At 38.8% G+C, this 26,155-nt stretch overlaps 3 protein-coding genes across 3 annotated transcripts; all 3 read right to left on the bottom strand.

Annotated features, from left to right (window-relative positions):
- Window positions 1-1,159: 1,159 nt before the first annotated feature.
- LOC135435294 (uncharacterized) lies at window positions 1,160-2,194 on the bottom strand. The gene is made up of 2 exons (XM_064692283.1): window positions 1,856-2,194; window positions 1,160-1,800 (listed from the first exon to the last, which is right to left on the bottom strand). The coding sequence occupies exons 1-2, from the start codon at window positions 2,072-2,074 to the stop codon at window positions 1,261-1,263; spliced, it is 759 nt and encodes a 252-aa protein (XP_064548353.1). The 5' UTR covers window positions 2,075-2,194; the 3' UTR covers window positions 1,160-1,260.
- A 724-nt stretch (window positions 2,195-2,918) lies between these two features.
- On the bottom strand, window positions 2,919-3,822 carry LOC135434784 (uncharacterized). The gene is made up of 2 exons (XM_064691477.1): window positions 3,656-3,822; window positions 2,919-3,590 (listed from the first exon to the last, which is right to left on the bottom strand). Exons 1-2 carry the CDS (start codon window positions 3,776-3,778, stop codon window positions 3,078-3,080), a joined length of 636 nt encoding a protein of 211 aa, XP_064547547.1. The 5' UTR covers window positions 3,779-3,822; the 3' UTR covers window positions 2,919-3,077.
- A 20,566-nt stretch (window positions 3,823-24,388) lies between these two features.
- maca lies at window positions 24,389-25,755 on the bottom strand. The gene is made up of 2 exons (XM_064689086.1): window positions 25,635-25,755; window positions 24,389-25,574 (listed from the first exon to the last, which is right to left on the bottom strand). Exons 1-2 carry the CDS (start codon window positions 25,709-25,711, stop codon window positions 24,389-24,391), a joined length of 1,263 nt encoding a protein of 420 aa, XP_064545156.1. The 5' UTR covers window positions 25,712-25,755.
- Window positions 25,756-26,155: the final 400 nt, after the last annotated feature.

Genomic DNA, 26,155 nt, shown 5'->3' with positions numbered 1-26,155 from the left:
GACATCTGAATAGTATGTACATAAATTGTCACATATAAAATAATTTGCTTCTTCGGTATTATTTAAACATAATTTTTATGATTTGAATGAAGACCTTAGTCGGTATAAAAAATAAAAATATACATTTCAGAATATAAAAGACAATTGCTTCGGAGCAGGCAGCATAGAACATGGCGAGTATTGTAGCAGCCTCTGTGGCCGGACGCACTGCAGCATTGCAATGTTCCGGTGTCTGTTCTGGACAAATTAATTTCAGGCCCGTACCTTCGAATGCCTCATGAGCAGAATCAAAGGCATCTTGACTTACCTGGCGCTGACGCGAAAACAACCTGCTGAGCTGCAGAGTGCGATCTCACTTTAATCGATATTCTTCACTTTATAGGTGACTGATGCATGGCCATAGTGCATCACTAAAATGCCGTTTTGCGTTAACTTATCCCAGGGAAATGAAATCGTCTTCTTAACAACACGAGCGTCATCATCCATGATGATTATGTATTCCACTTTCAGTTCTAGGTCGGTATCCGCAGTTGCTGGCACCGAGACATTCAAGCATTTCGTATCCCTTCCTTGTTCCTAATTAGCATGGACTCTATTCCGGTAACTCAGCTTACAGCAGTAAGATTAAGGGGAATTCCCTCACCAAAAATATTGAGTACTGCTCGTCCAGACGAGCGCTAAAAGCAGCCCGACAAATAAATACGCATCCATTGGGAGATCTGTGCTCTGCTCCGCATCCACAAGACAGCAAATTTATAAAACTCGGCTTATCAGACAACTGTTGTTCTGGCACACGCAAATCTACCCTATACTAAATTTAGAAAGTTTTCGAAATGAGCCCTGAACAATATCATTTATATAAATACGGAAAATAATCGAAAAATTTATAGAATCATTTTAACTAAATTGTTAAGTGTATCATTTGTATAATTATTATATTTATTTTATTAATAATTAAAAAAAAAAACCAATTGGAGTCTAATGCAAATTATTTTCCTATAAGCTTAATTTATTATTTGTTTTTTATTACTTTGATCATGAGTTCCTATATAAGACTTATCTGCAGACTGGCAAAGATTGATCACCAATCAATCAGTCAGTCAGTCAGTCAGTCAGTCAGTCAGTCAGTGAGGACAGTTATATACATAGAGATTGAGCGTTTACATTTAAAATTGTTTCTGCGGCATATATTTATATGATTAATATTTATAGACTGAGCTACTTAGTCGGTATACATATAAAATAAGCATATATTCCGGACTATAAACGACAATTCCCTTGGAGCAGACACCATAGAAGAGTCAACAGCACGGGTATTGTTATTGTATGAGCTTCTCTGGGCGGACGCGCTGCAGCATTGCAGCGTTCCGGCGATTGTTCTGTCCAAATGAAATAAGAACCGAGGCCCGCCTTGTCGACTTCCGCTTGAATAATATCAATGTACTCTTGATTTAACTGGCGCTGACGCGTCAAGATCTTGACGAGCGGCATGGGCGACATGCTCGAGTAGCCGCAGATCACGGTCAACCGTTGAGGGTCGGTATGAACCACTTTGTAGATGACTGTGATGGGCAATGTGGACGCGTTGCCATAGTTCAACACAAAAATGTTGTTCTTCGTCAACTCATCCCAGGGAAATGAAATCGTCTCGTTAACCGCACGAATCTGATCAGCTATGGTGCTTATGTATTCCAACCTCAGTTTTAGTTTAATATCCGCAGTTGCTGGCACCGAGATATTCAAGCATTTCATAACATTTACGTTGGGTGCGCGTCCTGCCTCGTACCAATAGCCCGACATCTGAGGCATTTGGAAAATAACTACCATGGACTTTATTCTGGAGATTCCAACTTACAGCAGTTAGATTGAGAGGACGTCCCGGAACGGCTGCATCGCACTTGAAGTCCTTCATAGCTGGAAATTTGCGCAGTGATTGAGCCCTGCTCGTCCAGACGAGCGCCAAAAGCAGCCCGACAAATAAATACGCATCCATTCGGCGATCTGTGCTCTGCTCCGCATCCAAAAGACAACTGAGCGGCATACAAACCAGCTTCCCGCACTCGGGGCTATTCATAAAACTCGGCTTATCAGACAACTGTTGCTCTGGCACACTCAAATCTACCCTACTCTGAGTATAGAGAGTTTCACAGAATGAGCACTGAACTATATCATTTATATAAATACGGAAAACTAGACACTTAAAACTTGTAAGGCTTATCAACAAATGTATGGAATCATTTTAGCTAAAGTGTAAAGTGTATCGTTTGTATAATTATTATTAATAATTCAAATAAAACTAATTAGTTTCTTATGCAAATTATTATGCTTAATTTATTAGTTCGATCAACGTCATGAGTTCCTATATAACGTCTAATGCTGACAAACTCATTAAACAATATAATGACCAGAAATAACACTTATCTGCAGACTGGCATAGATTAAATACGCTTAGTTGACATTTTTCGCTACTATTTGAAGTGTGAAAATTTGAAATTTTCACCCAACTGTATTCAGACTAAAATAGTATCAATAAACTGCTTGACCAATAGCTGCTATGATAAAGTATTCCCGATCCGGTTGTGCACACTAAAATCGAAAATCTTAAAAGACACTCTCTACAAATTTATCATCTTTAATTAAATAACAAGATTTGTATCTAGATAAAGTGCGCTCTCTGAGCTGTTTATCTGTCGCAACATCAAGTGGTGTGGGAAACAACTCTTTCACAAAAGAAATTGAAACTAATGTCTATATGGAAGAGCACCCGACCTAGAGATCGGCTCTGCTCCAGTCGAAGTAACAGAAACTTGATTGATGTATATTATATATAAATATTATAAATAAATAAATATGCTAAATATATACTTAGATTGTGATAGTTTGTTATTTGCAAAATTATAATAGTACAGTCTGAGTGCTACGCATAAAATCGAATACAGCTCAAGTTTGTTACGATGTACATATATCTTATAAATATGAATAGTTTACGTAGCTTTTAACACAAATTATAACAGAAATGACTCACAACTTTATATAATGGCCTTTGATAACGATAAGCAGCCGCTTGTTTCAGCTGATTAACTCCATAGACTAGAAATGATAGCCAATCCAAATACTGTTATGACTGTCAATTTCGGACTGACTGCGGCATTACAACGATCCGGTGATTGTTCTGTCCAATGAACATTATTGCCATAGCTTGTTTTATCCAATTGCTTGGTAATATAGCTGACAATAATTGGATCGAGCTGGCGCTGGCGCGTAAATATCTTGAAGAGCGGCATCGGCGAGATGCTAGCGTAGCCGCAGAGGATGGCCATAAGCTGGGGTTGGGCATAGACCAGTTTGTAGGTGACACTTATGTTCATCACCTCGGTAATGTATTCCAGGTTGAAAATGCCGTTCGCAGTTGCGTCATCCCATGGAAATGAAATTGTCTCCTTAACGGTCAGGGGTCGTTTATCAACCGTGTTGACGTACTCCAATTGCAGTTCCAATTCATGATCCGTCGTTGCCGGCACGGAGACATTTAAACAGTTCATAACATCCACATTCGGCACCCTGACTGCCTCGTACCAGTAGCCCGCCAGCTGTAAATTGACATTAAGAGCGCATTAACAGCGTGTTAACAGTCGCTGTTAGTAGCCAAACTTACAGCTGTTAAATTGAGTCGCTGTGCACTAACAGTCTCGCAACTGAAGTTATCTGGCAGCTGAGATTGAGCACAGTCCGTCCAGATGAGGGCCGATAGCAGCAGAACAATAATTTTGCTTTCCATTCGAAGATCTGCGTTCTTCCGCACCTGCTAAATGAAGACTGAATATTGTGTGAACCAGGCCAATTGATATTGGTTTGCTTATCAGTTATATATACACTTTGGTTGTTCAGTCATGATTGACGACTGACCGGCAGCACTGATATGGGCACTAAAAGCTAAATATGTCTAAACCACTGTCCAAAATACAATGTTATCAATGTGTTATCAATATAAAGACGTTTAATAAGATTACAACTATTGCAAAGAATAGTTGAATGAACCAATGCTAATTGGTGAATAGGGTATATTGCTCTAATGCAAACGTATGTAACTGTTAGAAGGAGACATTTCCGACCCCATAAAGTACAACAACAGAGTCGATCTAGACCGTGTCCGTGTTTCTGTCCATCCATCCATCTACCCGTATAAAGAGAATATAAAGGCTAGAGACTTCAAATGAATGAATTAATAGGTCGTAATGCCCGCACAAATTAACTTTGTTTGTGTGGAGCATTTTATGGAGACGCTCGTATGGTATGCACAAATCCAGAATATTTTATTCCATTCTCACAAAAATTTCAAAAAAAAGAAGCATTTTTGAAGCTTTTGCCCTGAGCTTTTGTAATTGAACACATTTGTTGCCATTCGAATACACTGAATATGTAGATGAAGATCGGACAATAAACACCGAATTTAATTACGAAATCATTTCCCATAGTAAGGTTCTAAGCAAAGAAGCGCTGGGCTTAGGGTATCTCCGAGTCGAGCACTTCCGACTATTAAGAGTAAAGTAAGAGTCCACTTGTTGTCTACTGCTCTTTGAATAAATGGTGGCTTTGATTTTCTTTACTTATTTATTTATCTGTATTACCTTAAAAACCCATCAATGGGAAATGTATTTTCCGGGGAAGGACATCTCCAATAGATATTTGAAAACATTTAAGATTAAATATCCTCGTAGACATGTGGCTAACCGTATTGAAGAAATGTAAGCAGAATAGTTAAGCTCATGATTGCTGGGTTTTGTTTCAAAGAACATAAATATCTGGCATACAAAAACTGACCTTACGACCGACTTTTCCTATGGCACAATGTGATAGAGTAATCCGATGTTGACAAGATGAGGCAAAGGGCAAAAAACGACTTCATCTTTTTATGCCCTTGCGCTGGGTTTGTAATAACATTTGTTGTTAAGGAAAACTATATATATAAAACTATATATAAAACTGACTTTAAGTTTTCATTTTTGTATGGATATATATATATTTTTTTAAACTAATTTCCTACGTTCCGAAAGCATGGATAAAATCTTAACAAAGTGGGACCACATTAATATAAAATTAAATATTTTATAGCTACAATTGGCGCAGTCCGCTTAGAAATAGGAAGGGTATTGAATCTTCTTTTATTTTGTCTCAATCAAATGTCGGCTTTACCAGCTTTAACTTCGGTCCTAAGAGAAACCAAGCCTCATTATGCTCAAGCTGGTGGATTTTGCATGTCGAGTTCGCTGGTTAAATATGCAGCTATCCAAAATGCTAAAGCAAAAATGTGGAAACTTTGAGTATGCCAAACAAAAAAAAATTATAAAAAGGACTTCCCAAAATAAAAAAAAAAAAAAAAATATAAAGAGAGTAAGGAGTAAGGCAGGCAGCGCAAACATTCGAAACTATTAAAAACATGTCTTTGTCCTTGGCTTTGGCTGCATATAATGAAATTCCATTGCCCCCATCCCCTGGATGCCCCCCTACATTGCGCCCTCGGTATCAATCTAGGTGAAATATTAACAAGCCAGTCGCAGTCTGAAGTTGCACGATAGAAGGCCGATGTCGTCGGCGACGGCAGCTCATAAAAATTCCTGGCAACAGAGCCCGATTCTTCCCGACTCTCGAGCTCAGAAAACGGAATGAATAGAATGGGAAACTGAGACCGAGAGCTATGCTTAAAGCGCTCAACAGACGCGAAAACAATAGACTTGAGTTAACTTAAATTGATTTCCAGACGCGACAGCGTTTAGGGAAATACACCCATACTAACTTAAACCCCTCTCTCCCCCCCCCCCCCTGGCCACAGCGCCCTCCATCCTTGTAAAAGGGAGGAAAAAACTCAGACTGTAGAAGTTTGTAGCCTCTGCACCTTGATTGCAAGTTATTTGAAATTTTGTGCAAATTTCTGGAATAAAATGAGTATAAGTACGCTAAGCGAGAATTTTAGACTTGCAAATACCCTGTAGACAGTTCTAAAGTACAAGTATTCCCTGTACTTTTGCTTTGTATAGAAGCCAATAATTTTTGAGCCAACTTTGAATTCGAATGCTTGATTAACTCTTGAAATAAAAAATCCTTAAATAAAAAAATGTATAAATAAATTTTCTATTCCAGTGTTGGTTAACATAAGGAAGCATATATTTGATTAAATTTAATGCCATATATTGATACAAATGTAAAACTTTGGAGCAGCCGGCGAAAAAGTGAATTAGATCGTAAAATCAAATTAGCTTTTGATGCCAATTAAGAGAACGTATGATTGATAGCAACAGACCTATATATTTTGTATTCCATTTCAATCGAGTCTTGTCATACACCTTACCACTAGGATCCTTCTAAATAGTCCCATAAATTTGTATCCAGTTTTATCACACACTCTTCCATTAGGTTCTTTATAAACACAAAATTCATCAGTCTTCAAATCTTTTTCATTCCATAAATTTGCATCGAGTTTTATCAGCCTACTTTCCATTGGGATCTTTATAAGCAAAATATCCTTCTGTCTTCAAATCTCCATCAGCCTAATCGTCTGTATCCAGTTTTATCGTACTCCTTTCCATATAAGAAGCCAACACAATAACCTGCTGCTCTGCCCAAAATCTCTTTTGATGAATTTAACCAACTCTAGCGTACATCACTTGCCTGTTTTACAATTACAGGGTATTTAAGACAGACAGCTTGAGTTCCTCGCCGGCTCCTTTTATAAAGCTGCACTTGAAAATTTTGAGTGTGCACACGAAATTTTTGTTGCAATTTTCCGGCGCATTGTTTGGCTCGGGAAGGAAGGTGTAGGACGAGGGACGAGGGGCGAGGGGCAAACGTCACGATAGCATTTCTTCAACTGAAGTTGCTTTCTGTGCAGTTGCTCAATTTGGCTGCAGATTTTGTTACTTTCATCGCGTTGCATATTGAAATTGCCACTTTATTTATCAATCACTCAATGAACGCTGTGACTCAGATGAGACATTCTGACTGTGTATAATTCTTGTTGTTGCCACAGTTTATTTTTGTGCTGTGACCATTCGCAGCACTGGCAGCTGACAGTTTTGTGAATCAATGTCCATTAGCCAAACGAATGGATGGAATGCAATTGGTTTAAATAACGTCAAATGTCCCTGTGGAAGTTAAGTAACCAAAATATAAAATTGTTGTAGCTGTCAATTCGATTGACAAAATGTGATAGATGCATTAACAATAAATTGTAAAAGTCCAGACAGCAATCGAATTACAGTATTTATAGTATTTATTTATAAGTATGCCTTTTTTTTATTTTTATCACGAATAAATTCTTATTCCCCGCATGTTTGACAAATCCAACACTTATTTATTAAGCAACACTTTTCAACACTGGCATACCGAGCCCATGCTCAGCTCTCAAAAATCTTCAACATCTCTTTTCAGTATTGGCGACTTTATAATCTATGGGAGGATACTTTCTATCAAAGTGTTATAATTGCTGTTCCTTGAAGCTGCATTAAGATAATTAACTATCTTAACGTTCGATAGCTATCAGCGATCAATTCACACCTACATATATAGCACTTGCATGCGTTAAAAGCAGTTGAGAATTATAAATAAGAAAATGCGTAAGCTCTTCGAGCATCGTTTGTGCTCAGACAGCGCATAAAGCCAGCCCAAACAGACTCGCTGATTGTTTAACTGTCACCTTGTCGCACAGTTAAGAGCACATTTCATTAGGTGCTCGGCCAAGTTCGACCAAAGCCGACTGTACTTTCCCTTACAATGAAAATGCAACAATGAGTACGATAACGCGGGTTGAGGGGTAGGGATGGGGCAGGGGGGGGAGGGGGGTCTGCACTTGAAGTCACTCCGCTCTGGCCATGAAGCCGAGGGCAAGCGCAAACTTTTTAAGTGAATTTTTGATTAGATCAGGGCAAAGTTTTTGTCGCTAGCGACAAACAAACGGGCACGAATGCATTCCGCCAGAGTTGCCACCCTGGCTCAACTTAAAGTCGTCCAGTTAGTTGTGCGCTTTGTAATTTGCGCAAAAGTCTATTTATTTGCGCAAAGGATGATAATAAAATATGCGCTGCAGTTAGTAGTAGAGCACAAAGTTGCCGGCACCACCGGACATCGGCCAGCTGGACCTGGGCACAATTACGAGGCTCAGACAGACTGAGGCGCAGACACTGTACCTGTTTTAACCGAAACTTTTCGCGAACAGTTCACAGTTTCCAGCGCGAAAAGTTACCCTCTGCCGCACAGCCTCAATTTAAGTTCAAGTTTTGTGCGAAAAGTTAATAAAATTATTTGCCACAGATGTTGATAAATATGACACTGAAGTCCTTTGCAATAACAAATAAATATAGTGCAATACAAAATGGCGTCTGCAGAAGCTAACTGTGTAAATAATATGGCGGCAAAGGAATGATACTTCGCGAAATTATTTACCCAAGTTTTATTGCATTTTCTCTGCGTGTGTATGTGTGTGTGTGTGTGTGTGTGTGTGTGTGTGTGTGTGTGTGTGTGTGTGTGTGGGTGAGTGAGTATAGGTGTGTGTGTGGCTCACTTAAAGTGATTGCAGTTTGTTGGCGAGTTGAGTGAGGTTAAGGAAAAAGTATGTTATTTATAGGTCTCAATGCTTTCAAGGCTCTACGCGCTATTTGTATCGAAATACGTATTTTTTAGCATTCAAAATACAACTTAATACCTCTTATATATAATACTAGATAATGAAAGATCATTGAAAATTAGTTTGAAACCAATCGCTTGGTAAACAATAAATTATCAATTTTTCGCCTAGTTTCCACAATTGCGGGTGGAATATCCAAAATCAAATCGGAAACGCGTTTAAATTAAGTTTTTATGTAGATCTTTGAAAATAAGTTTAAGGCCGATTTGACTAACATTTTCCGCTCAGGAAGGGTGGAATTTCCGAAAAGTGTGAAACCCCTCTCAACCTCAAACTCAACAGGGTTTGATTTGCGAAAAGTGTGAAACACGAATTCGATGAGCTTTCCCGAAGATCTTTGAAAATGATTTTGGGGCCGAACGAATGTTAAACAAAAAAGTATCAACCGTTTTTCACGATTTTCCCACACTTGCGGGTGGAATTTTCCAAAACGACGTCTTAGCATGAACATCCATCACAGAAGGTAATTACAGTGAAAATTTCAGCTTTCTCTTTGGGTTTGGCCTGTGCGGTCTGTGATCATCAATCAGTCAGTCAGCTATATATATATGTCAGTTGTATACTATATAGATTCGTTTCTACATACTTGCTGAAAGCAAATGGCTCAATAAAACTTAAAATTATGTATTATAAAGGTAATTTATTTTTTCACTGCAGACAACAAAATGTGTCTACTTAGTATTATTTGTTGTAAACATTCTAGGGACCAATTTCGTGCTTATCTTCAAATATATTCTGATTATGATAATGCAAAAGTCCCTAGCCCAATTTCACGCAAATCAAGACACATTTTTGGAACAATTCCTACATCTTGGACCACATCTTCAACCCTCGCATTTCAAGCACACATTAAGAAATAATCGAAATTCGCTATTAAAGCAAAATAAAAAGCAAAACTTGGAGATTGCACCCCTAAACCATTTACCACTGAAGTTGGTTGGTTCTACGTTTTTTTTTTCTCTCGTTTTTTTTTTTTCCAACCAGATGCATTTGATGTGTGTAGTTATTATTCATTGTCGTGCTTCAGCAAATATCAAATAAAGTTGTGTGCTTTGCTTCTGGGGTTTTTACTTGCGATTCCATTTTTTTTCTTTTTCACTATTTTTCTCTCCCGCATATACACACACTTCTTGATTTTTTGCACATATGAGCAAGGGGTGTATGTTATGTTTTTTTTTTAGTGGCAACCCCTTGACGAGTTTTTGGTTTGAAGTCGAATTCCTTTTTTTAATCGAAACATTTGTTGCGTGAAATTGCCCTTTGATTTGCTGATTTTTCAGCAATATGTTCGAATTTAAATTGTGTGCCTGAAGTTCTGCTGGAATATCCAAAGACTTTGCCTTCGAACCTTGAACTTTGTGCAAGTCATTAGCTGCTCATTAATCATAATTAAAAATGAGCTGGCTAAATATTAATATATTCAAAATACTGGCATACAGCTAAGGCGAACACAGGGTGCCAAAATTTCATCGATTTGCCGGCAGGGCAAACTTTTTGTGCGACAAAACACACAGTTGACAATAAATCTCAATTTTGCGCAAATTAGGCGACGATATGGCCAGAAGCCAGGCATACTCTGAAAAGATGAAGATGCAGCTAACTGATATACGATATGCTCGCTAACCGGCCGCAACCCTAGCAGGTAACAGGTAAACTGTTTGAAGGGGTGGGAGGGGGGGGGGGGGGCTGACTGGCATGTCAGCCACATATCAAGCGCAGCTATAACTCAACTCTGCAGCCACAAAGCTGGCCATTCCGGCGGAGCGCTCTACACTGACATTTGCTCAATTTATCGTTATTTCTGTGTGCTGCAAAAAAAAAACGAAGAAACAACAAAAAATCAATTTTTGCCTATGATAAAACTCGCAGCGAATTGGACCACAGGCCACAAGAAAAAGAAAACAAATATGGGGCAGCAACTATCTAAAAGCTGACATTCTTTCAATACTCTTACGTCTTTCAGTATGCTCTTGAATAGGGTAGAAAGCTCTTAAGCTAGAGAGCTAGACAAAACGTAAAAATAGTTTGAATATATGAGAAAGTTTTCTGGATATACCCTGTAACATGTATGCAACAGCTGAAAGAGAACAGTTATTAGAAATATATTATTGATGGGCATTAACAGCTTAGTCAATTAGTTCATGTTTGTCTGTCTGTCCTTTTATCCGTCTGTCTGAAACCAAAAAAGCTAAAGACTTTAAATTTGGAATATTTTGAGCTTATATGGCACATGTTGATCAAATGTATTTCAAATTTATATAGCTTACCTGTAATCTTCTGAAATCGAGAAGCATAAGTAGATAATTAAATTGAATTATTGGAGATTGTAAGAATTTTGAAGCTCTTCTTCGGACTTACATGTAGTTTACACAGATCCAGAATTATTCACTTCTGCTAAAATTAATCACATTTCGGTTTATAAAAATTGATGCTATTTTTGATGCAATACAATAAACATTAAAAAAATAAAATAAATAAAATAAAAATAAAAAAATTTCAAAAAGTTTCATAAAAATAATAGCTAGCTACTCCATTTTCCTTCGAGTAGAAGGCTAGATACTCGACCCAATTAATATATATATAAAATAAAATTAAAATTCAAAATTAGCCGCCCCAATGCGTAACAGACTTCAGCGACAAATGAGTATACTCATTGACTAGAGTATCAAAAAATTTGCTTGGGAAGCTGGCAAATCGAACTGTTCACGTTTGCAGCGAGCTGTTTGGGCATTTATGTGATTTATGCCTTGGAAACTGTTTTTGAAATGTGGCTCAGATGGCTAGAGCCAATGCCAAAAGCCTAGACCATGCTCACGAGCTTCGGATTGGTATCGACTTGCGACGAAGTCGCCGGAGCTGGCCAAAAGTCAAGAGAGCGCCAAACGCAAAACTGTCCAAGTATACAAATTGGCCGGGCATGAGTTATTGATGATGCAGGCCATGAAATGAACGACCGCTGGGACGTCTATCCACTGGCCAACTGACTGGCTGACTTTTGGGCAGTGCCACGTAACAAATGTCTAAACATTTCAACGAAATGTACCAAAGAAAACTTCACAGAGCCCCAGTAAATTGGCTAATTGCGCAAAGAGCCTTTGAATGTGTGTGTGTGTGTTCATTTCTGCAACCAGATTATCTGAAATGAATGCAAAGCTTGTGAACTTTTTGAGAACCTTCTATTTGCCATCCTGTAGTCTTCCATTGCTATCCCTATCCCAGGAGCACTTTTTCTTTATTTCAATTCCTCTTTGTGCGTCATTCTTAAACGATTTCTTGCAGCTCACAATTACTCTCTCCGCTTTGTGCCACGTCCTGAAACGTTTTGGCTGCTATGCCATGAGCTAAGCAATTACTTAGCTACATTCAAACTGTATTAAAATGATGAAATTATAATTATTTAATGAATACATTTAAATATGCATGCAAGACAAGACTTATTTGCTTAACTATTTCTTCCATGTGACAAGCCCCCAAAAAGTTTAGTCCAAAAGCATTGACCCAATTACAACGTACTAAGACATCCACAAAATGTGTATAGTCGGCTTATTAGAATACATTCCGGCGAACGCATCAAATATGCAAAGCACCGGGCAGAGCCTATCGCCCAAATACTGCGAGATCATAACTCATGTCGGGCCTCGCAAGCGAATATATAGAGTTATGAACCGGGCTCTTATCACAGCGACCAAATCATGTTATTTAATGTCGTGCTAATTTCACCCAGCCCTAAAAACCATTTCAGGTGAAAGTCGTGACATTTTTGTGGTCACCATCCCCTTCCCCCCCCCCCCCCTGGCCGCTGGGCAACCACCCTGAGAGCCGACACAAACTGTGGCTCATTTCTTGCTCATTTCCGTCAAGTGTTGGCCAAGAAACACGAACTATTTACAAATGACCAGACATTTAAGCAAAATGCTTCCGGCCTGGTCAAGCTAAATGCCTGAAAATTATGCTGCCTCAACATGAAATGGCACAAAGGGAAAGAACTAACTCAGTCAATTGTCGTGACGAAGTTTGAATGCCCTTTCCGAGCGAGTAGGTGAACAGGTAAACAGAAACGGAATCAACGAAACAACAAAGATCAAAAAAAAAACGTTTAAATATCTTACAAATATTATTTTTAAATATTTATTTCAAAAATATTTGATTTTGCTCAAATTTACAACTTTTATTATAATATATTAATTTTATATATAATATATAGAGTTTATTACCTAGTTTAATTCTAAGATAGATCGGTTCGACATTGACTCAACAAAATGTATCTAACATATTTTGTAACTCTCGGGGCCTTAGCTAATCTGAAGTATTTCAGAAATACTATTCAATATATAATTGTTCCCTAAATCAACGATCAACTCTTTTAAACTAAGCTTAGAAATTCTAGAGGAACTCATTCCTAGAATTATATAGCTACCAGCTATTACTACATTATTTGTAGATTTATATATTTTTTATTGTCTGATTTAAATAAATATAATAAATATGTAAGAACCTTTACAAAGCTAACCTTAGAGAATACTGATGTACTAAGGAAAGGATCTCGACATTATATTGTTGCATAACACATGACATAGTCAGAGTACCCCACTGAGATGTGGTCGAAAGAAACTGTGAGTTATGTAAACATGCAGGATATGCTTGGAAGACTACGAATGCGAGCCGCAGCACGCGCTGGTGTCACCGTGTCAATTGGCCAGAACTTGGCTTCGGCTGTGCTGGCCCGACCCCAAGTTGGCAGGTTTAACAATTAAGTTACAGGCCAGGACGATACAATTTCACAAATATCCGTGCAAGGCGACACCGGCAATCAGCGTACGTTGCCGCGACGTAGCCGAACAAATGTTAAATGCCAAAACTGGCCCATGAGTTCATAAATTGTCGCCGTGGCGCACCCTGGGTGCATAACCCTCGGCCCCTCCCCCCCTCCCCCCTCCACGACTGGCGTTAAAAGCCAAAATGAATGGTCAATATATGGAAACATAAATAATATTTAGGGGCTTGTATTCGCCCATTTCTTTTGCGTGTTTGACCAACATTTCCCGTTGCGTTGTTTGCTTTCAATTAACCAAAACTGACCCAGCTCCTGGTCGGGGGCTACAGCCCTGGACTCTACTCTATATATTGGTTATGAGCATGGGCCAAAGCATGAAACGGGCTAATTGACTGCTGCTTGTCACATGAGACGGCAAACAGTATGATTTAGATGTCAAACAACTGCATTATGATGATATCTGATGCAAAATGAATATAACAAGATTCATAATTACAGTGAGAAATAACTAAATGAATTAAATAAAAAATATATATCAAATATATTATATAAATGAAATAGTAGAAAATAAAACCCAATAGCAAATTGGCAGCAATACAATTTAAAAAAATTAAAAACCTTGTCCTCATCAGAGAAACAGCTAGATAGATAGACAGAGAGGGAGTGAGAGCGAGAGGTGATCAGAGAAACAGCTAGATAGATAGGCAGGAAGGGAGAGAGAGAGGTGATCAGCTAACTTTAGAGATGACTTTATAAAAGCTTATACTCTCTGAAGAGAGAGAGAGAGAGAGAAATAGAGAGGAAGATTGGAGAGGAACCGCGCAAAAGAAAGAGGGAGAGAGTGAATGAGAGTGGGAGAGGGTGAGAAAAGAAGGGAGTAAGACAGTGAAAGATAGAGAGAGAGAGAGAAAGAAAGAGAGAGAGAGAGAGAGAGAGAGGTGATCAGCTAGCTTTAAAGTCGACCATAGCGTTTAAGGATATAGTACAAAGAAAAATTATAAAAGCTCTAAAGAGAGAGAGAGAGAGAAATAGAGAGGAAGAATTAGAGAGGAACCGGGCAAAGAAAGATGAAGAGAGTGAAAGATACTGGGAGAGGGAGTGAAAAAGAGGGAGTAAGGCAGTGAAAGATAGAGGGAAAGTGTGAGTAAGAGAGAGAGAGAGAGAGAGGTGCTCAGCTAACTTTAGAAACGACTAAAACGTTTAAGAATATCGCACAATGAAGAATTATAAAAGCTTTTAGTCTCTGAAGAGAGAAAGATAGAAAGAAAGAATTAGGGACCGAGCAAGAGGAAGAGTTCGAGAGTGAACGAGACTCGGAGAAAGAAAGAAAAATAGGGAGTGGGACAGTGAAAAAGAGAGGGAAAATGAGAGAAAGAGAGAGAGAGAGAGAGAGAGAAAGAGAGAGATAAAGGGGAAGTGAGAGAGATGGTTGTGCAACATAGCAGAAGAGACAGCATTTGCTTAAGGAGCTTTAGAATTGTAAATGGTTAAATATATCGAGAATATAACCTAATTCAAGTTATGCTTTACTAAGTTAATCGTCATCATTAAACTTAAGTTCATCAAATATATACTCGAAAAACTCCAGTGAAAAAGCAATACAAAAGAAAACTGATGGCCTATTGTCTAAATATTTACGCTTAGCTCAAAAGCCCAATTATCGTTTACCATTAAAGCTGAGTTCCATTGTCTGTCATCTTATAATTCCCAACTCGCTAGCCAATCACGCGTCACAGCGTCAATATCCCACTCAGAGAATCATCCATCGCCGCCAGCACTTCCGCCTGTCGGCAAGGAGTGGACCCAGGAGTTGGCCCAGCCACGCTTGGCCGGCGTGGTTCCGCCTGTTGGCGCTTCTGCTTGGCCAGCTGCCACACTTGGCTTTGACTGGTCGTATAATAATCTTGATTTTGTGGTCAATTGAATTCTTAACTTCTCGAGCTCAAGAACACAACAAGGCCCGCAAAACGGAAACTCGACAGATACGAGCATCTCGAGGGCGTGCACACGGATGACAGTGCAAAGTTGGCACTCCCGAGGGGAGGTGGGAAATGTCAGGGGGGGGGGGGGCGGAGGTGGGACGCCAATTGTGGTGCTCAACAGCTCACAGCGAAATGACTGACCAGAAAATGTGTTGCCTACTTCTTGTCTTGGCCATTGATTTCGGAGAATTGTTAAACGAGTGCGGCCAGCAAAATGGTCAAAATCAGGATACAACAAAAAAAAAAATAATAATTTGCCATACAATAGACGGGCCACTTGTTTACAGCGGGATACGAAGGGTACGCAACCAATAAGTATTAGCCAATTTTATGCTTTATGCTCTTTATGAGCCAAAACTCATACTTGTGCTGCTTGCGGCTGCTGCTTCACTGAGCCTGATTACAATCCGGACGCCTCGACCGAAACCGGAAAAAGTCTTTACCCACAACAATTTCACAAAAACATTTCGTTAGCACTTGCTTCTCGTTGTTGTTGTTGTAGTTGTTGCTGTTGTTTCGTTAGTTTCGTGTAGGAACATCTTTATGGGTAATTAAAACTTTTGCCCATTTTGGTATCGATTTGATTTTGGCTATACCCTGTACACACCATAAAAATTGGAAAACGGGCACAACTAGCTTGTATAACTTATCTTTTTTATACTTTCTTATATTTCATATTATATAACAGATATTATATAACAGCTTTTTATCTGATCTTAGAGTCTATACAAATAAGCGAAGACAAAGTTGAATATCGCTTTGTGATAAGTGCTGTAAAACGACCAATGCTGCTGCTATCGATACTTGCTACAGACGATAGTCACAAGCAGCGATAACATACAAAACTCGATAGTAGCTTACAGCACTATCGTCTGTATTTACAGCACTATCGTGTATATTCGATAGTTTTGCAGCACTTTACATTTATCTAAAACTGTTCACATTCCGACTTACGCCTCCGTCAAGCTGTCATTAAATTTAATAATAATTTGATAAAACTTAATTTGAATTGAATTGAATACAGGGTATCGGCCATTCGATTGCTCTAGACATACATGTAGAACATTATTACTTGCTTTGTTTTGTCTTGTTTGGCGCTCAACTCCAATTTATTGCACTTCAATAATACAATTTTTTCTGACTCTTCCCCCCCCAATTTCTCCTGCATCGCTCCGAAACTGTTTTCGAATAGTTTGGGGCACGTTCGTGTGTGTGCGAGCAGCATTATTGAAATGGGAAACGGCCGTAGTGTCTGCAGTTTTACAGCTTTGCATTCCATTTGCGAAAATTATTTCGGGCTGGGAATGTTTGCCTGTTACTTTTCTGCAACGCCAATCGCAATTGCAATTATTTGCGGTTTCTTTAACAGTGCAAATACTTGTACATATATCTTTGTCTGTAACTTCTCGAGTTTGTTTCCGCTATGTTACGAACGCAAGGATATTTGGACTGAATTTATTGCTTGCATTATTTTAGATAAGTAGAAGCTAAGTAGAAAATCAGAGAAATTCAGGTGTGGTAATTTATAACATTAATTGGTATAGTTCAAAAACAAATTAAAAATGCAGCCAGTAAAACGTTTAAGCAGTTGTAACAAGGAAGTGAACTGTAACTGTAATAGATAGACAAAGAAGAAACGAACGTTTAAGAATGCGAAACAAAGAAGAATTGAAAAAACAAACAGTTAATATGCCAGACTAACGTGCCAGTAAGCAGGCAGTAAAACGTTTGAGAACGCGACACAAAAACGAAATCAAAAATCAAATGATTTCAAGAGAGTAATAGCGAGAGAGAGTAATTTAGCAAGCGGTACGTTTAAGAATACGGTACAAAAATAAACAGGAGCAGTCCAAAAAATTAAGTTGGTAAACAAAGATTTCATTTGGAACGTAGCCTATAAAAGCAAGAAAGAAATTCAATATTATTTTCTAGTCAAATTTAATAGCTATTTATATATATATCTAATAGTCTTAGACACAGTTCGAAATCGACTATTTGCCTTTTATCATACATATATGCTCCACAAATACGCACTTCAAGGAACCGAGCTCCATCAAAATGCGAAAGGATTATGTACAATAACTTTACAATGGCAACGTTTGGGGCTTGGTGGCTTTGCGGCAACCCTTTGTGTGGGAATCTAACTAGCATTTGGGCTCTTATGGCAAACACACCTGGGCGTGGCAATGGGCGCCCCATTGTGATGCCGAAAAGCAGCTTTGCTGCATTATCTGCTCCCAAATGCTAACTGCAAAGCCTTAACACAAATTTTCAAGTATTAGCGAGTCCCCCTTCCCTTTTCTTCCCTTTCCTTTCCTTTCCTTTCCTTTCCGACTGCGCCCAACGGGCAACTTCCGCTTGTTTGCTGAGGAGCTTAAAACTACGGCCTATCAGACACACACGCACGCACACACTCACACACACTCACTCACACACACACATCAGGCAAGACAAATTGCGCTTTGGTAGACTCCACTTAATGGGGCTCTACATATTTTCCTTCGCCTGGAGGCAAGTTCAGGGCAATGCGAACAAAGTGAAAGAAAAATCCATATTTTATTTTGATTATTTTCCGGCGTCTGTCGGCAGGTGTCGATTTCTTGCGCCTGTGCCTGCTGTTGTGTGGGTGAAATTAAATTTAGCCACACACATACATTCACACCCACACACACACACACACACACACAGATTGACGCCTTTTCTTTCAACGTCAATCAATTTCGCTCGTCAGACAAAAACAAGCCCACAAAAATGTCCCAAGTAATGGAAAAAATTATTGAATTTGTCAACGACTGCCGCAGGGCATCCAACAACAAAAACGTATACAAGAGTGCTCCGATCTTATCTAGCCCTACTAGGAGATACCCTGTGCCCAGACTCGGCTCCACCCCTATGGAAACTAATGTGAATAATAACTTTTTTGATTATTTTAAAATCATTTGAAGATGTGGAACAAAAGGCCTTTCTATTAAATAAATAAAGAGGCGGTTGATAATCGATATTTATCCAAAAGCGATTTAATATCGATATTTATCGACTTTTAACAATTTTAATAGCATAATCGAGAATTTGCCAGCAAATAGGTAATCACTAGCTTATACAATCTTAGGAAATTGCTAGAAAAATCGATATTTATCGATTATAAAATATATAATTTCATACAGGAAACTTAACCGGAAAATATGTTCACCCAGCTTTTGAACTTAGATATGCTCGAAAAAAAGGGCTTCCACATAGATATTTATCGTTTTTCAAAAATGTAAAAAGGAATTTTGCAGCGAATATGTTGTTTCCAGCTTTTCAAATCTCAAAGATAAGCTAGAAATAAAACAAGGGTTTCTTGAATATGAACGAAGTTATCTGCTATCCACTGTATATTATCAAAATATATATATTAAATCGACTTCATTAAGCCCATTTCATCCATTTTACAGGGTATTAAACATTTTTGTAGCTATGGCTTAAAGCCGCGCACAGCTTTAAGCTGAAGATTTATGCGACTTCGCATAGGTGTCAGACAAACAAAATTATGTTTGAAAACGATTTTGTACCTTGGCAGTCATACATCATCAGGCCCGATGTTGGCTGAGCGGGATAAGGGGGGCAGGTTGGGGGTTGGCAACCCTCTAAAGTGTAACAACCCTCAACGTTAACAAATTTGTTTGCGACGTTTTTAAATTTCCCAACACACACACATACTGTAAATATACTCGGGGGGAGCTAATGTAAATTGTGTGTGTATTTTTCGGGCGGGTGGTGTGCTCACAGGGGGGAAAGGGGGGAAGGGTGGGGGGGCGCACCTTATTTAGTCAAGCTAACCTAACGTTGCCCGAACCAAGTGATTTGTTGACAAAGAAATTTTTTAATAATTCAGAAGCCAGGATATATACATATAAAAAAAAACTCTCATTCAACATAAATGATGATGTAATTTTCGCTAAAAATTGAAAAAATCTTCAAGCGTAAGCGTTAGAGCGGCCGGGGGGAAGGGGGGAGAGTAGTCACATAAAATATGTTGCAACAATCTGTTGGCGTATGTTGCCACTGACGATGATGAATGTTGCACGCATGCGTTGCACTGATTTTACTGACAATCTTGTCACGACGCGCTGCTGCTCCGACTCCAACTTGAGCGCGTTTCTCCTGCCCGCAAAGCTCTCCCCTCAAAGCCCTTTCTCAGGCTAATCCATGCAGTTGGCAGAAACGTGTGAAAAAGTAGCCAGAGCTGCCAGAGTTGCCACCTGGGCAAGTTGCTGCTAGAGACCTGCCGAGTGTTGCCACCTAACAAGATAGAAGTATTATCTGTCCCTCCTTTTTGTATATCCTTGTAGAGGGCATTATAACTTTGTCTTGAAAGGGTTATGGATAACTTAATGCTTAGCAAGATATCTTGACCAAAGTCAAGTAGATATTTGGGAGCCGGCAGGATCGGACCACTATAACATATAGCTGACATAGGAACGATCGGTCGAAGTAGGTTCTTGTATGAAAAACTTTTTTGTTTACCAAGATATCTTGACCAAACTCGGCATTTATTAGTTTTACTATGCTCCTCATATATATGCAAAATCCTTTCAATATCGGCCCACTATATCATATAGCTGCCATAGCAACGATCGGTGGAAAATTAGGCTCTTGTATGAAAAACTTTTTGTTTTTCAAGATATCTTATCCATACTCGGCATTAACTATATTCCCTGTGCATTACGAGAAGTATGAAAAGGTTTGGTCTGCAAGGGTATTAAATCTTAGGCGTGCCGAAGATAGCCCTTCCTTCTTGAGTGAGTTCCGGAAGCTATCCTCCTTCAGTGAGTTCCGGAAGTTATCCTGAAAGCAAGGACTTTACTATGGGGGGAGAAAGTTCAGTGTTGTATAGGCTATTGTAATTAAGGCATAGGAGTAAGGGGCGATTATACCTGGTAGGTCTGGAGGGAGCAGAGCATTAAAGACGACCCAATGAAAAGAAGAAAGTATGTCACTGACAATTAACTTATGTAGGAGGGCAATACCAAGGATTTCTAGGCTGTATTTGACAAGGAAATGGCTTTAAGATTCTCACAATAAATAATATGAGAGAAATTAAACCAACAGTTCTCAAACAGATCACACATTCTTCCCATTTACCCCAACACATTCGAAACTGAGTGAAATTCGATTGGAACTCAGCTATAGCTGAATTTTCTACTGCTTATTGTCACATCATTTCAGGACTATATTCCTGCACTTTTATTTCGCCCGCGCACACTAAACATATCTAATGAAGCGCATGATGTCTGACGGTTTTCTAAAGGGGGTCCATAATTCTAGCAGGCAAATGGATAGTTGACCGCAAGTTTTCCTCACGCACGAAGTGTACCCAATGTCTGTCGTAATGCTCATGGCTCATTAGTTTTCGCCTAATTTGAGTTGCAGGCGGCTGCCTGTACGTCTGCCTCGGCCAACTAATGGAATTCAATCAATTTTCATTTATTTCGATTACGAAATTCTCACCACCAAAGAAACGTAGCTGCCCATTTCCCCTGAAAAGCCCAGCACAATACCATTTGGTTTCTGCAAATGGGCACTGAAAAATTTCTTAATTATCCTGACGTGCAGCCTGTGTGGACTGTGTCCTTTGGTTGACATGCCCCATCAGCGATTGGTCTGTGTTTTCTCAATGCTCTACGTACAAAGCAAGACAAATGAGCGAACACATAAAATTGATGTGCTTATATAGTAGATGAAAATGTTCAAACGAGTGCACTTTGAGAAGCGCAAAGAGAGGCCCATGGCAGCCCAACAGCTCGAATCATGCCTGTCCCATACTTTGAATATTGTGAATTGATTACGTCTCTCCATTAAGCTGATAATGATGTTGTTGAAAACAATATGCCACGAATGTCAATACGACAATGGAAAGAAATAAAGTAAAACGAAATATCCACAAAACTTGCACAAAAAGAAATAAATGTAGGGAAAAAAGGTTTGCATAATCTGCTTAACATTGGGCTGCACAGACAGTCCTATAGAGCCTCCCACCAACTATCAGAAGCAACTCTTTCAAGAAAATGAAAGCACGTCAACAAAGAAGTGAAAATTTGATTTGCATTTTCTTGCGCAAAATGAAAATGAAATTAAATTTTTCCATTCCCTCTGATTTGCTTTTGTCTCTTCTATGTCTACCCCTTTTTATGCAACAGCAAAAATATATAAGTCGCAAAATTGTAAAAATAAACCAGCTTGTTTCGTAACAAAACCAAATCCTTTTTTGTGTTTTTCGACCGAAAGTTACCCAACAATGCCGGAAGAAACGATGCCGAACTAAAGGTAATTGGAATCACCTGCCGCAATGCAATGCAAATAATTATGTAACAGATATCAGAAAAGATATGTCACATATATGAATAAGCAACACACAAGTTCATTTAAAAATGCCATTCAATAGCAGTCCGAAATTTGAATACTCTTACTTGTATTGCTTGTATTATCAGCCAAACTTTTTTAAATAGCAACACTCGCTTGCAATTTGAATATATTATAACATAATTATATTGATATATATTATAACATAATTATAAAATCGATTACAACAAGAATTTCGATTGTCCCCGATAACGGTAACCCCCTCTGATCAGTGCAAATAGGTGTTAAAATTAGAAGGGGACGATTTAAATTAGGTTTCAATGTATATATGTGCGTGCCGGGACGTATGTATCTCTTTTATCCTAACTTCTTATACCTCTTCGCAGCAAACTCAAAAAATTGTATTAATATCGCCCTACTATGCGATTCTCATTGTGAAACATGCAGCTTATATTACGTACACTACCAAGTTGTGTTAACAATCTAATATACTATGCATTGTGTATTTATATCGCCCTACTATGCAATTCTCATGGTGAAACATGCAGCTTCTATTACGTAGACTACCAAGTTGTGTCAACAATCTAATAAACTATGCATTGTGTAAAATTTTTAAATATTTTTAAACCAATATTAGAAATTGAAAAGTCAGCATTCAGCACAAAACTCTTAAATGTATTTCATTCATACATACATATATACAATCGAAGTTAAAAGATATTAATTATTAATTATTAAATTAACTTTTAGGTAAATATCTACATAAATCTCTTAAATCTGATACATTTCATTATTATATACAGGATAATTGATAATAAGCAGCTGAAGTGTTCTATTGAATGTTACAAAGCTTGCCAAGAAACGAATATAACCTCAGTTATCATCATACAATTGCCAGGCGAAAAGAGGCCCTCGCAAGAGGCGGGAGGAGCCACCAGAAAGAAATCTGTAAGTTAAATCTGCCTGCCCATTGGCAATATGCTCTGGTTGGGGGAACATGTTGCGAGCCCAAAAGTAAGAATTGAACTCTGCGAGACCCGCGCCTCAATTATAATGAGAAAAGCAAACGAATTGCGAATAATTTTCAATTCACTTGTTTCCCACCTACATTCGTGCATGCGTTTCTTTCTTCTTCTTTTATTCTTTTTATTTATTCTTTTTGCTTTGCAGCGATCTGCAGATATTTATGCGCCCTTTGTTTTCATTATTTATATCGTATATATATATATTTGCGCATCCGAAACAGACGCTGCCTCCGGGCTCTGAGCTCTTTATTTTTATTCAGGAGTATTTCTTATGTGCCTGATAAAGCTGTTAATTCTTTTTTTAAGGTTTGTTTTTGGCTGCCAGCCGGGCGTGGCTTATTTGCAAAGGAAGTTCGCAGAAGAGTGTTGACCTAAGATATGAAATAAATAAATAACTTAAGTGCAACTGCATAAATTCACATGAAACTGAGTCGGCCAATTGGCTGGCTTGTTAGTTGCTATATAGACACAAGATCTAAAATATTATTCAGACATTAGAAACAGCCCGATGGCATTTTCTTCAACCCTGTTTTTGCGACTATATCAACATAGGTTGAGCTATTTTAGCTCTACTATTTGTATATTCCAATGAAAGGTATTATAATCATGTCGTGAAATGTGTGACGCATAGAAGGAGACATCTTCGACTCCGTAAAGTATTTATGTTCTAGTTCGAGTTTCTATGTGAACAAGTCTTTCATTCCTCAAGCTAACGTCATAATCCGAAACCGGACAAATTAATCAACTATATCATATAGCTGCCATAGGAACGATCGGTCGAACATTAGGTTCTTGCATGGAAAACTTGACCAACTGCGGTAATTACTAGTTAAACTATGCTGCTTATATATAAGCCACATCTTATCAAGCTCACACCACTATATATACTCTTTTTTATATAGGAAGAAACGATCAAAAATTAGATTTATTTTATGGCAAAATAGTTCGTTTTCCAAGCTTTTATCATCAAACTCAGTATTTACGAGCTTTTTCTCACATATCTGCAAAAGCTTAAAGCAAATGTCTACAAGGGTATCAAAGATTCGGCTTGCCGAAGAATTCCTTACTTCCTCGTTTTCTTATCTATCACTAAAAATAGAAGTTCATATATACAGACCAACTGAAACAATTTTATAATTTCTAATTGTTTTCTTCACAATTAAAAATGTTCCAATTTATTTTAACATAAATAATAGAAATTTAAAGTAAATAATATATTATTTTTATATATTTTTAATTTAAAATAATTTTTAAATTGGCTCTACCTCTGTATATCATATTATTCATATTGTATATCGAATATCTGCCATATGTCTGTAAGAATATTCCATCGTGGACATTCCAAAGCTAAATACTCTTTCTCAATATCCTTTGCATAAATTTTGTTCACATTATAATATTTTCATTTCCCGGAAGAGTGTTAAGAAAAGTGTATTAAATTTTTTTTTTATTTTATTAACTTTTGTAGAAAATAATCAAGTGTCTCTTTTAATAAGTTTAATTATTTTATAAATTGATAAAAGTGCGAATAAGTTAAACTAAATTAAAGTTCATGTCAAATTGTTGTCTTCAAGGTAAAAAAGAATCTTCAGCTAAAGGAGAAGCCATGTGGTTTAGGTGCAGGCTCCGGCGGATCGTTGCGCTTGAGACCGAATGGAAATTTATAGAGCATTTTGTGCGGCGATGTCGGGATATTCTTCATGCTCTTCATGGCATCGAATAAGTTGTCCATTTTGGTATCTGACGAATACTGGGACGACTGCGACTTGAGGGTCGGATCTGAGGATTTGCCATTACTGGGAGCTGGGCACAGTGGTTGCTTAGATGCAGGATCCATTGGCGCGGCATCCCTTGGCACTGCCAGGACGCTGCGACCCCTGCCAAAGTTGACATTCATCAGGAGATTGTAGCCGCCGGGAGTTGGCTTTGATGCGGAAGCCTCCGCAGAAGCCGCCTTCTGTCCAAACCCAAAGACCATTGGACGCTTGAACTGCGTCGACTTCTGCTTATCCGAGTCCATGGATATGCCAGCTGCGGTCTGTTCCGGCATGTTACGTTTCGTGAGAATTTTCGCTGCACGCTCCGCCTGTCTGGGTGGCAGCTCTTGGTCGCGGTCCACGGATCTGTGCGGCTTCGGTGCCTCCCAATCCTTGGGGCGCTTGGCCAACCTGACCTGCAGCGGAAAACTGCCACCCTCCAGCGTATAGCCATTCATAACCGATATGGCCATATCGGCGGATGACTTCAGCTCGAAACGCACAAAGGCAATGCCGCGGGACAGGCCCGTGAATCTGTCCTTGAGCACATTCAAATCCAGGATATTGCCATAATGTCCAAATGTGGCCCTAACCTTCTGCTCGTTGTAGTCCATGGGCAAATTGGCTACATAGACTTTAGCATTCCTAATGTCCAACGTGGAGGGACGCGCCGGCGACACCTTCAGCCGCTTGCCGCGCACCTGGCGCCCGTTCAGACACACCTGAGCCAAATTGGCATTGCCGGCCTCGCTAAAGTCGACAAATCCGTAGCAATGGCTGGCGCCCGTTGCGGCATCCCGTATGATTTTAACGTGCTTAATATGCCCGAAACTGGCGAACAGGTCGTGCAGCTCCTTTTCCAGCATATCGAATGGCAAATAGTTGACCAACAGATTCGTGATTTCGACCGTCCGATCCTCAGCTGGTGAACTACTGGCCGTGGCCAGGTAATCGGCGAACACCTCATCCTTAATGTTGCTCATCCTCATCTTGCTCATGGTTTTCGCTAAGCGCAAGCTGCATACAAAATCAAAAAAAAAAAACAAAACAAACAAAAAAAAACGAATATGCACTTACGGAAGACTCCAGAGGTATCTTAGCAGGAACAGCACTGGGCGCTGCAGGAATTGAAATAAAATTTTATGCGTTCTCATTACGCTTGACAGCTTTCAAAAACTACAATTAACAAGCACGTTATACAGCACTGGCCAATGTCCTGCAAGCCAGCCAGTCGCTTGAGCTCCTAAGTTATCGATAACCTTGGACGTTTGCTGTACTAATCGATAATCGATAATAACTGTGGACATATTTCTTGTTCGAATTGCCGGAAGCGCCTGGAACAATGGTTCACAATCAGAGGGCTGCTGTACTTATGTATACTCAAATTGTTAAAGCTTTAATAACGAGCTTAAATTACTTTTTATTTAGATTTTAAATGTTAAATCTTATATAAATCGTTGAATTGTTTTGTAGTTTATATAGCGCTTGTGTTTGGGTGCTTAGTTGGATCTACGTCAAAGAAAATGCTCGCCAACAACAATTTTATATATGAACTTGTATAATTTATAAATATATATGCATAGGACCGTTAAAATTAT

The sequence above is a fragment of the Drosophila montana genome, unplaced genomic scaffold (genome assembly GCF_035044405.1).
Source record: "Drosophila montana isolate Dmon_TW-CO22-7 unplaced genomic scaffold, ASM3504440v1 contig_1505_1, whole genome shotgun sequence".
Classification (NCBI taxonomy): domain Eukaryota; kingdom Metazoa; phylum Arthropoda; class Insecta; order Diptera; family Drosophilidae; genus Drosophila; species Drosophila montana.
The sequence above is the reverse complement of the archived record's forward strand: the minus strand, read 5'-3'. Positions and strand labels throughout refer to the sequence as shown.